The 14421-nt window shown below is 53.0% G+C and overlaps 1 protein-coding gene across 1 annotated transcript; it reads left to right on the top strand.

Annotated features, from left to right (window-relative positions):
- Positions 1–1152: 1152 nt before the first annotated feature.
- Positions 1153–13089, top strand: LOC104168948 (ephrin type-A receptor 7-like; the record flags this gene model as incomplete). The annotated part of the gene is made up of 12 exons (XM_009709727.1): positions 1153–1277; positions 3500–3662; positions 5086–5194; positions 5448–5503; positions 6946–7071; positions 8453–8638; positions 9408–9469; positions 9588–9791; positions 11626–11775; positions 11977–12170; positions 12285–12440; positions 12975–13089. Coding segments are annotated over 12 exons (1646 nt in total), but the record flags the coding sequence as incomplete, so codon positions are not given.
- Between the last annotated feature and the right edge of the window lie 1332 nt (positions 13090–14421).

The raw sequence follows: 14421 nt of genomic DNA, 5'->3' as shown, positions 1-14421 counted from the left end.
AGGGGCAGGAGCCGTACAGCTCAGCACGGCGGCTTGGAGGCAGCTGAAGGTGGTCAGAGGAGGAGACGGCGTGGGGAAGGCTCTGGGAAGGCGGAGGTGAGCGCGGCAGGGTAAGGCCGGCAGACCCTTCCCTGCGCCCGCAAACGGCAAAGGCGGCAGCGTCGGGCGGAGAGCCGGGGACAGCGAGCTGCCTGCCGCGTGCTGGAGAAGTCGGCTTGTTTGGAGCCAAACCTGGTTAAAATGGGAAGAGCTGGCAAGTGCATCTTGCATAGCGAGATGAACTAAACGGGAGTACACATGCCAGGGAGGAAGATTCAGCGTGGAGCATGTGCTAACTAGAAATAAACAGGCAGCTCCTGGGGCACGGGCTGTGTGCTCAGCAGCGGGTAGGGCAGGCAGCTCTCCCGTTTGCCCAGCTGTCTGGGGCGGCGTGGGGCAGAGCCTGTGCCGGGTGGCTGGAGGAGCCTTGGGGTGTCCTATGAGCCCTCCTGCTCAAAGACTGTATTTTGCATTTCCCAGAAATCAGTAGCGGCAGGTGCCAAGGACACACAGGACACAAGGGCTCAGACCACTCTGCAGCACCGTGGGCAGAGGGTGCCTTTAGGATTCTTTATTTCTTTTTGGTTGGAGTGTTACTAGCTGCCCACAGATTACAAAGCCATTGTATTTTACCACCATGTTCTCCTGTTGGATGATCACCAGCTTGGTGTTTGCCCTATTTCAATCCTGATTCAGAGAGAGGGAAATGGTATCTGCAGAAACAGCACACTCTTCAGCTGTTTGAATTGTTGAAGTTTTTACTGGCATCACAGGGCAGAAGCAGAAATGAAGTTACCACAACTGCAACACGTTCAGGCTGACATGGGACTCGCAGCCCCGATGAAGAAGAGGATAGAGATAAAATTCCTTGTAACCTGTGATCTCCTGGTTGCAGTTACTTGGCTGTTCAGAACCAAAGCGTGGTGGCAAGCAGCATCACTGGCTGTGTCCCCGGGCTCTGCCCCAGACCTGGCAGGCTGTGCTGCACCGGTGCAGGGGGATTTGGGTGCCCCTGGCTGCAGGGAGGGTGCGGGGTGCGCTGCCGGAGCTGGGGGGATGCTCTGCCCCTGGCAGCACCGCAGTTACCCGCTGCTTTCCTCTCTGCTTTTTCAGCACCAACTCCCGTCACCGACATCCGCACGGATAAAGTTGAGCAGAACAGCGGCTCCTTGTCGTGGCAGGAGCCGGGCTTCCCGACCACCAACGGCACCGAGTACGAGGTCAAGTACTACGAGAAGGTAGGCTCTGGGGACTGGCTCCGTCTCTCGGTCGTGCCTCAGCCCTCCCCAGCCGACTCCTGGGTCCTTCCCTCCCAGCCGGGTCTGCCCCTGGGGAGCGCGGTGCGGGGTCCGCCTGTGCCACCGGTCGAGGTCACCATCCGCCGCGTGAAGGTGGAGTGGTGGGAAAGGCAGGGAGCGCGTATCTGCGGACGGTGCTGTTGGGAAGATTTTACTGGCACCTGAAAGTAAGAGGAGCGCTTCAAATGGGGGTCAATAAGGTCTTTTCTTTTCCGACAGTGTTATGCGATCTGCTTATTCAATTTTTAGGAAATTTGGATTATTTGGTTTATGTTAATTAGTGTTTTTTTCCCCTATCTCTGCAGTAAGATTTCATCCAGTCCTAATGTTGACATCTCCCTAGGAGAAAAAGTAAAGATAATAATTTTCATTCTTTTTTTTTTTTTTAATGCGTTGGATTGCTTTTTTTCAAGGACATTAGGAATCTGAGGTTTGGGTGCTTGCCATTAGCCAGCTAGACAGGGACCGCTAAACCGTACTGGGTTTCTAAATCTTTGACAAGATGACACCTGTATTCATAGCCTGCTCTCTGGGGAAGTGTTGGACCTTGTGGTCCTCACCAGTTTAGGACAGAGGGCCACTGAACCCGTGACTTTGGTGAGCTGTGAGTGGTCTTCCACACAGGAGGGGACACAAGCAAACGTTTTTATGACAGTCTCTGAATTTTAAAAATAGCTGTTATTTGGTAGGTGCGGTGGCTTGAGAATTTTAGAAGAAATACCAGTGGGCAGAGAGCAGGGACAATGCTCTAAATCAAAATAAATGCAGTTTATGACACAGTTCTGCAAATTACCTTATCTGCACGTGCTCAGGCTTGTTATGAAACTGATTACATGTCAAGCAAACTGTGCAGGTGACATGTTGGCATTCTGTATTTAGAAACAAGCTACCTTGAAGCTGATTCATATTAATGTGATTTTCAGCATCTGATAGATTTGAAAGAAGGAATCTGTGGGTGAGGGCGAACACTGAAGCCCAAGATAGTAATTCCTGTGCAAATGGGCTGCAGCAACAAGATACTCAGGGTATGTGAAATGAGGAAACGTCCTGCTTAGGTAGGGAATTCAAACTATAGTTTAGCAACTATTAACTGAAATGAGGCTCTTGTTGCTGACATGAAAAAGCTGTACTTTAACTATGGAGATTTAAGGGAAAAAGCATATCAAATGGAAAATAGGTTTCACAGCGATGTCCCTGGCCCTGGAAGTGGCGCAGTGAACGGCTGCTGCCTGCGCCCGTGCCAGCTCGCGGGGCTGGGATGCTCGTCGGGGCTGGTCCCCGGCGTAACGAGGGAGCAGCACGTGCGTGTGGGATCTGAGAGAGGCCGATGCTGAAGCAGCGGGACGTGGCCCGGCCCTGCTCCCGGTGGAAAGTAGCCTCAGGTAACCGGAGTCTGGGCCTCATCTTCTCGTCGGGGAGCTTGTTTTGAAGTACCCGACATGGATGAGAAAACGATCTCTGATGGCGGCTGCACAAAAGCTTTGCGGGAGCTGGCAGGAGGTCTGGGGCTTGTTTTGCTTTGCAAATCATGGGGATCTGCTGCACTGGTGCGCGAAAGAGGTGCGAGTTGCCCAGCAGTCCCACTGGCCGTCTGGCCAGGCAGAGCCCACCCTGCCTTCACCACCTCCAGCAGCGGCTGCAGGAGCCGGGGGCTGCCCATCACACTCTCCCTTAGTCAAAGCAGAGAGATCTGTAGGTCGATGGGCAAGTGAATAAAATCCCAGGCAAGAAGACCATTGGCAAACCCACCTGCCAGCTTTGATTACTCAGCGTGTGCTAATACATGTGTGTTTACTCCAGGGCTCGAGTGACCGAAGCAGGGGAGTGGGAAGGGGCCGGACGGTGCCAGCAGCCGAGCCCCAGTGCGGGGGCAGGCGGGAGGAAAGGAGCCATGTGGGGTAGCACAGCTGCTCCCCACCACCCCGTCCTCCGCCCGTCTTCATAGCACATCATCTGGCTCTGTCTGCCATTTCATGCGACCTTTCCATGTAACTTCTATTGATGAGACATCTAGTAAATGTATTCTTTCTGTTGAAGGTTTTACGTTTAGATTGACTGTCCTGATGGGACCCAGAGGCGAAGCGAAGATACAGCTGTGCCGTGCCTGCTCTGTGGCACAGCTGTCAGTCCAGCTAGATCTCAGGTATCTCATTATTTCACAGGATCAGAGAGATCAGAGTTACTCAACTGTGAAAACCACATCAACAGCCGTGACGGTCAATAATCTGAAGCCTGGCACCCTTTATATTTTCCAAATCCGGACATCTTCCTCACCGGACTATGGAAACTACAACCCTAGTATAGAAGTGGAGACGCTGGCAGAGTGTAAGTGTTGGCAAGGCTCGTTGTCTCTTACACCTACAGCTGCAGACGTGAGGCTCTTTGAGCTAAGTCATGGGGATGCTGCTGCTCGCTGCTCCTGTCCCAGATGCTCTTGGTTTTGTGGAGCAGCATCCATTCTTCTGCTTCTGCCGCTCCACGTCTAAGAGCAGGTACTTCCCAGGACTTGCTTTTAATTGCATTTTCCTATTTGATTTTAACAAGGTTGCTACTGCTGGCCTACCCATCCTGGAGGTGTCTGTCCTCGCTATTCTCAGTGCAGCATCAGTGAGGGCAGCCAGTCTCTGGCTTCTCTCTGATGTAGAGACTGGGGACAGAGTCGCTGCTCTTTGACTGAGATTGCCCAAGAAAGTGCTTAGCAGAGCCAGAGCAACTGGGAGTTGTTTTGCCTTGGTGTGATGTTAGTGCTGGCACAGATCTCATCAGGTCCCTTTAACAGGGCCACCAAACAGGTGCTGGAAGGGAGCAAGTGTCAGTCCTTGCCAGCATAACTGCCGAGGGCGCAATCCTGCCCGGCTCTGCAAAGCTGTGCAGCCCACAGCGGGCACTGCAGAGATGAGGTGGGCAGCTGCACAGGCTGCAGCAGAGGAGGCAAGACCAGCCTGGAGATCCAGCTGGCCTTGGATGCGTGCCCCAGATAGGAGATGACTGCTTACCCCCACTGCTGTCCTGGCTCATGAGGCACTTGGCTTGTTAGCTGCTTGGCTGAATAAGGTCAGCCAGCATCAGTGTTATTTGCTGGGGCTTTTCCTTTTCACAGTTTTCATTCATAACTATAGTCCAGAAGCATCTTATTTCACTGACTAAAAGAGGGCTTGGAGAGATGGTAGGGCTTCAGCTTAATAACCCACCCTGGCTAGAAATGAAAGCCCTGAGATGGCTGGCTCAGTACGACTCTCACAGATTGTGTTTAACAGGGCTTTAAATTGCATCCATTTGCCACACAGAAGACATTTTCAGAAAGAATTGAAGCCAATAAAAATTTTATATAGAATGTAGCTTTCTATAACCCCTGTTTGCAAAAGCAGGAAGGGAAGGGATTAATGTAATGAAGGAAAACTATTTGTAAGCCATAAATTTTAATATGACCCTCTGATAATCAGGAACCTTTCCTTACTGCTGATTATCAAAACCAGGAGCCCTGTGTGGCAGTGCTGGGGTTGCTCCATCCGTGCCTGCAGCACTGCCCTGCATGTTGGTCTGATTGCGCACCAGCTCGAGCTCTTAAAACCGAACCAGAATGTGAATTATTGTGAGGATGGTGAAAAGGAGCCTGGCGCTGCAGGTGAAATGTCCCACAGCCTTGCTGGAGGATGCAGGCTGGCACCGGGAGGAGCGGACGGGGCTGCCCCATGCCTTGGACCTGCCCCAGGGCGCATTGCTGACCGGCTCTGCTTCCCTCCCGTAGTGACGGTGGCCTCCAGCGAGCAGAACCCTGTCCTCATCATCGCGGTGGTGGCCATCACGGGGCTGACGGTGCTGGTGTCTATGGTGATCGGCATGATGGTCTGGAGGAGGTGAGCGGAGCTGTGGCTGAGCCGAAGTTCGGGGCTGGGGCAGGGGAGGAGGACCGAAGCGAAGCCCCCACAGCAGAGGCTCTCGGGAGCACAGGGCAGCGCTGGCTTGAAGTGTTGGAGCTGGGTTGAACTGCCTGCTGGCTCCTCATGCCGTGGGGCTGGACTCTGTTCCCATGCAATGTGACTTGATGCTTGTATACCCAGCAAGAGGCTGCTGCCCAGATAACAGTGTGCATCTTCATTCTCGTTGCAGACAGTGTGGGTACAGCAAAGCCAGCCAGGACGGGGATGAGGAGCTGTACTTCCATTGTAAGTGAAGTCTGCCACTGTGGCTGGTACAACTGTGTGGGGATCCTTGTATTTATTGCTATTAATAGCCCAGCTCCTGACAAAGCAGCCCTGAGCCCTTGCTTTTGAAGTGTTGTCATCCCGCATTATCCCCAAGCAGGGGCTCAGCACAGCGAGGCTCTCTGGGGACAGCAGGCTTGACAGCTTCCTACGCCAGTGTCCATCCTTCCCGCACACAGGTCACTGCCATGCCGAAGGAAATGGGGATGCTTTCAGCTTTCCATGGGGTGTATGAATTATTCCATCAGCTTTTCACAAACAGCTACATGAGAATACAGCTTTGTTTTCTGGGGCTACTCTTGATTATTGAGCAGCAGTAATTTTACAGACAACAGTTGTCAAAGGAAATTCAGATGTCAGGATTGATGAGTTTATTTGATTCCTGGCATATGCCCATGAAGCACACACATGCTCTTCTGCTCCCTGAAGCATTTCAGAAGCAGCAGAGCCCGCATGCTTCTCAGATGCAGCTTGGCCATTTCACCTGGCTTTGAAGGGCCTCGCACTGCTGAGCTGCCCTTGGGAGTTTGCCGAAGATTTTCTGTGCAGGGCGAGGGGAGTGCAGGAGCTGCCCGGTCTCAGGAAGGCAAATGGAGCCGAGGAGGAAGGGGGAAGCCTGGCATGGGGTGACCCCTTCCCAGGGGCAGCGTGCTCTGCCGTTTGCCCGTGCACTGGTGCTGGACGGGCCAAGCAGCTCGTGCAAAACATCAGTCATCCTCCTTGCCTTGTCCGGGGAGAGGAGGAGATGTGGCAGCGCTCTAGCAGGGGCCTGGCGAGCGGCAGAGCTGATGTGCTTTGGCCGTTGTTTTGGCTGTTCGTTTTCAGGAAATCTGAATTAGAGTTTTGAGGAAGCCGCAGCAAGCAAGCGGCCGTTTTCCCTCTGGAGCTTTGCAAGGGCTCCGTAAGCGGGTCAGCCTCTTTCCGCACAGCTCTCCTGGATGTGCTCCCAGGCAGGGTCGCTTGCAGCAGATGGCAGGCGCCTGTGGGAGGTATTTTGCTGCCCATGACGCTAATCGAGGGGGCCTGGAACATGGCTGTTGTTCGTGATTATAATTATCTCTTCTAGAGTTCTTGAACTGAGATGATTTGGATACCTGAGGATTAGCACAGGTGGCAGACAGGCTCAGTCCGGGAGGGACCTGCACTGAAGTGAAGGAGCTGCTGTCCTTTAACCCAGGGGTTGTGGCAGTGGAGCGGAGTGATTAGGATAATTTAATCCCACAAGAAATTTCCTAGCAACCTTAAAGCTGAGTCTTTTGCTTTGCTTATAAAAAGGTGGCAATTAAGTCCAGCCAGCAGACCTGGGGATGGATAACCTGGGAGAATGTTTCCTGGGACAAGTAGACTGGAGCTCTACCAAGCCTTTCTCATGCGCCCTTTCTGCCTTTCCTGCTTTCCTGCAGTTAAAATACCAACCAGGAGGACGTACATCGACCCTGACACTTGTGAAGACCCCATACAGGCCGTGCACCTCTTTGCCAAAGAGCTGGATAACGCTAGTATTAAAATTGAGAGGATCATTGGGACAGGCAAGTTCCTCCTCGCCAGGCCCTCTGCGGAGGTGGCTGTGCCGCGGGGCGGTGGCTGTGCTCAGCCGGAGCACTCCCCTCTCGCCCCCGGTGCCACGGCATTGCTGCTGGGGTCCTGCCTGACCCGCAGTGCTGTGGGTGCGTGCCGGCCCTCCCGCTGCTGCCCGCGGGCTCTGCCCGCCTTGCCCGTGTCTGTCAAGGCAGCTCCTCATCCTCTGGTACCGTCAGCACTGTGGACCTTTGCTCTTCATCTTGTCTCAGGGGGGTACGTGCTTGCAGCGGGGAGATGGGACTGGGGCTGGTGAGTATTTTGTTCAGGAGCTCGATTTCTCATTCTCATTCGTTTTTCTGAGGCACTAAGTACAGCCAAACGAGTGACGTGTGGACCAGAAAACATCAACAATTATCTGCATCTGGGCAGTTTGACAGCAGCATGAAAACTATTTATAAATATGTGAACCTAATGATTTATTGATTTTCATCAACTTCACTGCCTAAAACTTAAAAGCGAATTAAAATCCCCTCACTGGGCCCCAGAGCCTTAGTCACTAATGTGTGCCAGAGCATGGGAAACGTGATTATTCTTTGTCGTTTCTTTTCCTAAAGATAAATTCAGCTGCAGAAAAAGAAGAGGTGGAGGAAGGGAAGAGGGAAGGGCTTGCCCACCAGCTTAAAGGACAGTGTTGAAGGGAAGAGGACACTGGGGAGAATCTTCTCATGGGGAAAAAGCACAATATGCATTTGAGCGGAGTGTGGAGAGGATGGCTTAGGGATGTAGGAAAAGGAGGAAGAAATAGCATTGTATTATCAAGCATTTTTGGTATCACATGCTGATGCTAAACTTGTGTGAAGTGTTGTGTGTTCAACAAAGGTGGGGAAGATGGTAAAACAGACTCTGCGAGGGAAGCTTGCAGCCATGCAGGGCTCCATGTGTTTCAGAGTTTATGGATTGGCAAATCGTCTGATTAGTGATGGGGAAGTCTTGCTTGTCTACACAGCAAGACACATCACTTGTGCTACAGGAATGCACCTTATGGTCCCAAAGCAAGGAAAATATCCCCTAAAGGGAAGCTGACTTCCCAGAAGAAAACTGCTGCCCTTTGCTTTGTAGCCGGTGTATATATATAACCTGTCTTTATAGTGCATTGCAACAGCTCAGTAAAACATCGCTCTTACAGAACGGTACCAAAAGCCGTGAAGAAGCCATGAAGTCAGCTGGCAGGTAGCTCATTCTTTCGTGGTCTGGAAAAGGCAGAGGGATCTGTGACGGCGCACAAAGGAGTGATGTGAATGTGATTGCAGGGGGTCCTCTGGGAAGGTGCAGTGCTGAGCAGCGGGATGTCCTACCATGGGTGCTGTTTAACTCATCTCTGCTCCGCAGGAGAGTTTGGAGAAATCTGCCGGGGATGCCTGAAGCTGCCGAGCAAGCGAGAGCTGCCAGTGGCGATCCAGACCCTGCGGGCAGGGTGCTCGGAGAAGCAGCAGCGCTCCTTCCTGGGGGAAGCATGCACCATGGGCCAGTTCGATCACTCCAACGTCATCCGCCTGGAGGGGGTCGTCACCAGAGGTAAGGGGGGTCCTGGGCTGTACAACACAGGGCAGCCCGAGCAACATGCAGCGGAGGAAGGCTCCTGTGCAGGCAATGTGCTTAAGCTGTCGCTTTGGAGTGATGACCTGGTGCTGGAGGTGCAGTACTGCTGGCTCTCTGGAAATCAGGTGTTTCCTTATGTATTAGCTATTTTAGCATTCTGATGATTAATTAAATGCTTACAGCTAGATTAATAAATCCAGGTAGTACGACTGGCTTAGCAGAAAAAAATGTGCACTCTTAATAAAAGCAAATTGAAGTAAGGTTCTGTCAGTAAAACAGATGACTCTGCTCCCAGCTCTCGGGGGAATGTGTGCGCTGAACTAGCCTGCAGATGCTGTACTTAAATGGATATTCATGTAAATCCAAAGAAACGTGAGCACGTGTGCAGATTATAACTAGCCTTTTTATTAGGTGAGGAAGTATTTCTGTCCTGAGTCTTAGACTGAGCTGGTTGCTTTTGCTGTCACTAAGTAGTGCTGTCCTCCTTTGTGATGTAGTTCAGTGTCCTGATAAAAGAAACCTCTGATATTGGGATCCAGTGGGATCCCAGCTGGGAATGACAAGAAAGCCTCGGACCCACTGCTCATTGCAAACTGTCTGAGATAAAGCCCTTGTCTCCCTTAATAGCCAGGCGGTGCAGGCTGACCGCGTGTGAGGTTAGCACCCAGATTTCCAGCACCCGCAGTGTCAGAACTGCCTGAGCACTGGGCAGGACTCACGCAGTGCTCCTTGTCTGTCTGTGCAGGGAGTACCATGATGATAGTGATGGAGTACATGGGGAATGGCATGCTGGACTCTTTTCTCAGGGTGAGTGCTGCGGGAGCCAGTGGTAACTGCGGGGGTCTGCCCCACACGGGCTCTGCTGGCAGTGCCCCCTCGAGCTGGGCATTACTCACCTTTGGCTTTTCCTCCTCTTTTCTTACAGAAACATGAGGGACAGTTCACGGCCACCCAGCTCATTTGCATGTTGCAGGGGATTGCCTCTGGCATGAAGTACCTGGCAGAGATGGGTTACATACATAAAAGCCTTGCTGCCCACAAAGTCCTCGTGAACAGCAGCCTGGCTTGCAAAATAACTGGTTTCAGACAGCCACAAGACGATAAGATGGAGACCATCTTCTCCACCATGGTAAGCTGCATTTTCAAATTCTGTTGTCAACATTCACCGAAAGCAAAATGCTGACAGAACAGCTACAAAACGTCCGTGGAGGTGGATCTCCCTGGCTGCAATGCGTGGCCATGGCCAGGAGCGTTTGGACTGGGGCCTGGTGTCACTGGAGAGGTTTGCAGCCTGTTCTGAATGCCGAATAAGGCTCAGATCCAAAGCCGGCCAGCTTCCGCAGGTGGAGTTAATAAGACTTACAGCAATCTTACTCCAGAACCAATATTTTTCCTAGCCCCCGTTCTCTTCCTCATGTATGAATGCAGGCTCTGCATCTTAACATCTTCTTTCTCAGCTAGAAATCAAATGCGTTCAGCGAGGGAACTGCACAGCAGCTGCCCATCACTGCTCTTCCTCTGGCTGCAACCCTGCCACACGTCTGCGCAAACTGGCAGAGAGGTGGTGGGTGGCTGGAGGAAGCCTTGGCAGCCTCAGGGTTCCTTATGTCTGTTTTATTGCTTGTAATGAAATTCATGGTTTTCAATTAAGAATTTAAGTCCTGCTTGATTCACACTTCAGCTCGCCAGCTCTTCTAGCCAGTGCGTCTCCCGAATTCCTGCACGCACTTGGAAAAGCTGCCCGGGAGCCCTTGGGTGCGGAGCCAGGGGGCTGCCCCTGCCCGCCGGGCTGGCCTCTGGACCCCTGAGGCCCTGCAGCCCCTCGCTGGCGCTGGCTCTCCCTCCCTGCTCCTTTCACACACCACTTCAGCGTGTTTCACTTGAGAGTGCATCGATGCATTTTAACTGCATAGCAATAAGATGTATTTCATTTGGTACCCCGCAGCCGCCCAATATCAGCTGGGGATGTTAGCGCATCACGTTAACCAGGCATTAATATTTTAAAGGGCATTGATTCCTCAATCAAATGAGCACTTACTGTTTGCAGGGAGCGCTGGGCAGCGCCAAGGAGGCAGCAGTTGACGTGCGCTGCCTGCAGGGACCCGGTGCCTGTGTCCCAGAGCAGGGTATGGGCATCCCAGGGGGAAGAGCCTGTTTGCAGGGTTCAGCCCACGCTCTGCCAGGAGCTGCCATCACTTGCCAGCTCTGAGCAGGCTGGTGCAGGAAAGAGTCTTGGAAAACTTTTTCAGCTGTTATCACTAGCTGCAAGGAGGCACGTTCGGTGTGCTCCGTAGGGAGAGCACTGCTGTCCCGAAGAGTCCCCGGCAGAGCGCAGTTCCCGCTGGCTGGATGTGGCGAGTGTTGCCTGCAGAGCTGTAGCTCAGCCGTGGCTGTCATGCTGCAAAGCTCTTGAGCAGAGTTGCCCTGGTGCTGGTGAGCCAGTGGGTACAGGGCAGCCTGCTGAGCAAGAGGGATGGAGACACCAGCAGGAGCCCTGGCTTCTCCCACAGTGGTGCGGTGAGGCTGTGGCTTTGGGGTCAAGGTCTCCCCACTGTTAATTGCAATTAGCTACGGTCTCTGTCACCTGCTTCCCCTAGTGCATCCAGAGGGCTCTGCAGATGCCGAGATGGAGATTGCTAATTACAGGAGAGAAAGCCAGGGTGGAGGGACTGCATGTTTGTGCAACTCTGAAATGGTTTTCGTTAAATATTAACGTATAAAATGCCATCAGCTCTTGCCAGAGACATTTTCCTCTCCCATGAATATTTCAGGACTCACACTCCCATGTAGCATACACTTACATTGCATCGCATGGCCATTTGAAAACAAATCGAGGCAGAAGTTTTCTCTTAGTACCAATCCTGCATGTGGCACATGGACTTGCTTGGTGTCGCCTGGGAATCGCGTGCATTGGCTACATCCCGCTGTGCGAATGCGTCATTTCTCCTCTTCTGCCTGTCCAGCGTGGGAAGAGCCTGGTGCTGTGGTCAGCCCCAGAAGCCATCCGGTATCACCACTTCAGTCCGGCCAGCGACGTGTGGAGCTTCGGCATCGTCATGTGGGAAGTCATGTCCTACGGCGAGAGACCCTACTGGGACATGTCCAACCAGGATGTGAGTCCCCAGCGGTGGTGCGGTAGATGACGATGTTGCCATTGCTAATGGTGTGCAGGTGGCTCCACGGTGCGTGGAGGAGCTGCTGCTGCTCACCAGGCAGGGCGTGAGGAGGGAGGTTTGCCCCAGGGGTTTGCCTGTGATCTGCATCCCAGTGCCTGACCACATCCCCTCACCTCCTCTGCCCTCCTGCCACTGCAGGTGATGAAGGCTGTGGAGGACGGGTTCCGCCTGCCCTCCCCGGTGAACTGCCAGCCCCCTCTGCACCAGCTCATGCTCGACTGCTGGCAGAAAGACCGCAGCCAGAGACCCAAGTTCTCGCACATCCACAACATCCTGAGCAAGTTGGTGCAGAGCCCGGAGCCCCCAAAGTGCCCCAGCTCCACGTGCACCAGGTGACCACCCTCTTGCTTTGCTGCCTGTTTTTCTGCTTTGCCCACCAGTTCCCACTCAGGCGTGCCATGCCCTGCTCCCTCCTCACCACCCCGATTTGTTGGCAGGTCCCACAGCACGTCCATCCCCCTCACCGAGCGTACCTTCTCAGCCTTCCCATCTTTCAGCTCCGTAGGCGAGTGGCTGGACGCGATAGAAATGGGCAGGTACAAAGACAACTTCACCGCTGCTGGCTACTGCTACCTGGAATCGGTGGCCAGGATGACAGCTCAGTAAGTGAATTGGTTTCCTGGCTATAACCTGTTGCTGCGTGCAGCGTGAGTGAGCTCTGCTTTGCAGTCACAGTCAGGCATCGCTAAACGAGAGGACGGCTCTTCTGAAACGTGTCTGTAAGAGCTCACTGGCATGGGTTGGGCTGTGTGTGTTGTGCATCTCAGTTGCTTGGTTTTGAAGCTGAAATTTAAACCTAGAGTTTGTGACTTTAACCTCTCGTTTCTGACAAGAGTAGTGTTCCTCGTCCCTTCCAGAAAGCAGTCTCAAATCTAATGTAATTTACTGGTAACGTGTTATGCAGGCAGCACAGGGTGGCAGGGTCAGGAGCCATATCACACCTGTCATGCTGCAGGCTTGTGTTACCCCTGGATTCCCAGTCAGGGTCCGTATTGCTTTGGCTGGGACAACCGGTTGGGGATTTCTTACTCTGGCAGGTCTGAAACCTGCGCTGCCCTTGCCTGGGAGCTGTTGGTGTCAGGGCACTTTAAAGTTAGGGCTTGTTTTTCACGGCTGATGTGTGGTTCGTTTTGCAGAGATGTCCTCAGCCTGGGGATCACGCTGGCGGAGCACCAGAATACCATCCTGAGCGGAATCCAGACTCTCCGGGCACAGGTGATCCAAATGCATGGCCGAGGCGTGCAGGTGTGAAGCAGCCCCCCGCAGAGGTGCAGAGCACTGAGCCGGCGCTCCCGGGGAGGAGACAGACAGCTGGCCCCGAAAGGACCAAGTCTCTGAAACTTCACAGTTTCAGGTGGGATGTAGGAATCACTGGGCTGCTGCCAAACAAGTCATTCCATGTGGCAAGAGAGCAGGGCTTCCCGTCCCCTGTGCTGGGGAAGCCAAGGATGCCTGGGACGCGTGCGGTGTGCCTAGGTGGATGTGGCTCTCCCTAGCACTGTTTTGTAAGATGCCATTTCATATGGTAATTAGGTTAACAGGGTGGATGGACACTTGCGCACTGTCTTAATCCAGAGCTGACAGCATTTTTGTATCTAGCATCCTACTGGTGAAATCCATGGGTATTTTTATACAAGCTGACATGTTCTAGCAACCCCACAAGCAGCTTTTATTGCTTTTATTTTTAGAGACCAGAGCACAGCTCACACCCAGTGCCCAACTTCTGGAAGGTGACTTTCCCCATCTGCTATGCTGAAGGAAACTTTCCCAGCTGCGTCCCTTCTGCTCCAAGAGTTACTTCACTGAGTCTTGACACCACAGTTGGTGAACAAAACCAAATATTCTCCGCTAAAGTGCAGAGCAAATGGTGCTGAATGTTTCTAAGGCTCTCTTGACAAGACAATTTCAGGGGAAGAAATGAAAAGCTTTGAAGAGAGCCAATAGCCAATAAAGGTCAAGCAATGGAGCCCTTGGGCTGCCCTGCTGATGCTTTCAGCCTTCACTGCCTTTTGTGCAGGTCCTGGTCCCTCATTTTACTGCTGGAGCCCAGCTGTAGGGTGGGAGCTTACAGACCAGAGCAACAGCAGGCAGCACACTGCTGCCCACGGGCGGACTGGCCCACAGGCAGAGACCTGGTGCCCACGCAGGACTGATGCTAAAGCATCTGTTGCTGCTTTAGCCTCTCTTCACTGCTTCCTGCCTTGCAGTTTTGTGGGCAAAGCATCCTGCATCTTGCCTTCGCTGGCTTCGTGGGCAGCTGTGATGGGCTCTGACTGCTGTCCCTAGGCTGCAGAGCAAAGCAGGCAGAGCATCACGGTGTGCCCACAGCCGTGGGCTGATGCCAGAGCCTGGGGCCTCCCTGCTGTCAGCTGAGCTGGAGCACCCTGCTCAGAGGTGTCCGCTCTACCTCAAAGCCGTAGATGGACGAGTGCTCTTCCCTCTTTAGGTCCAGAAGATTTTGCAGGGAAAAAGGTTTTATGAACAGCACTAATTCAACCTACAGTGGCAGAAAGGAACCTCCCAATTCAACCTGGATGAAAACCCAGGAATTGGTTTGGGGTCAGAGAGACAGTGGGGCATGGC

This window comes from Cariama cristata, unplaced genomic scaffold, assembly GCF_000690535.1.
Source record: "Cariama cristata isolate BGI_N322 unplaced genomic scaffold, ASM69053v1 scaffold1221, whole genome shotgun sequence".
NCBI lineage: Eukaryota > Metazoa > Chordata > Aves > Cariamiformes > Cariamidae > Cariama > Cariama cristata.
This window is presented reverse-complemented; position numbering and strand designations above follow the sequence as displayed.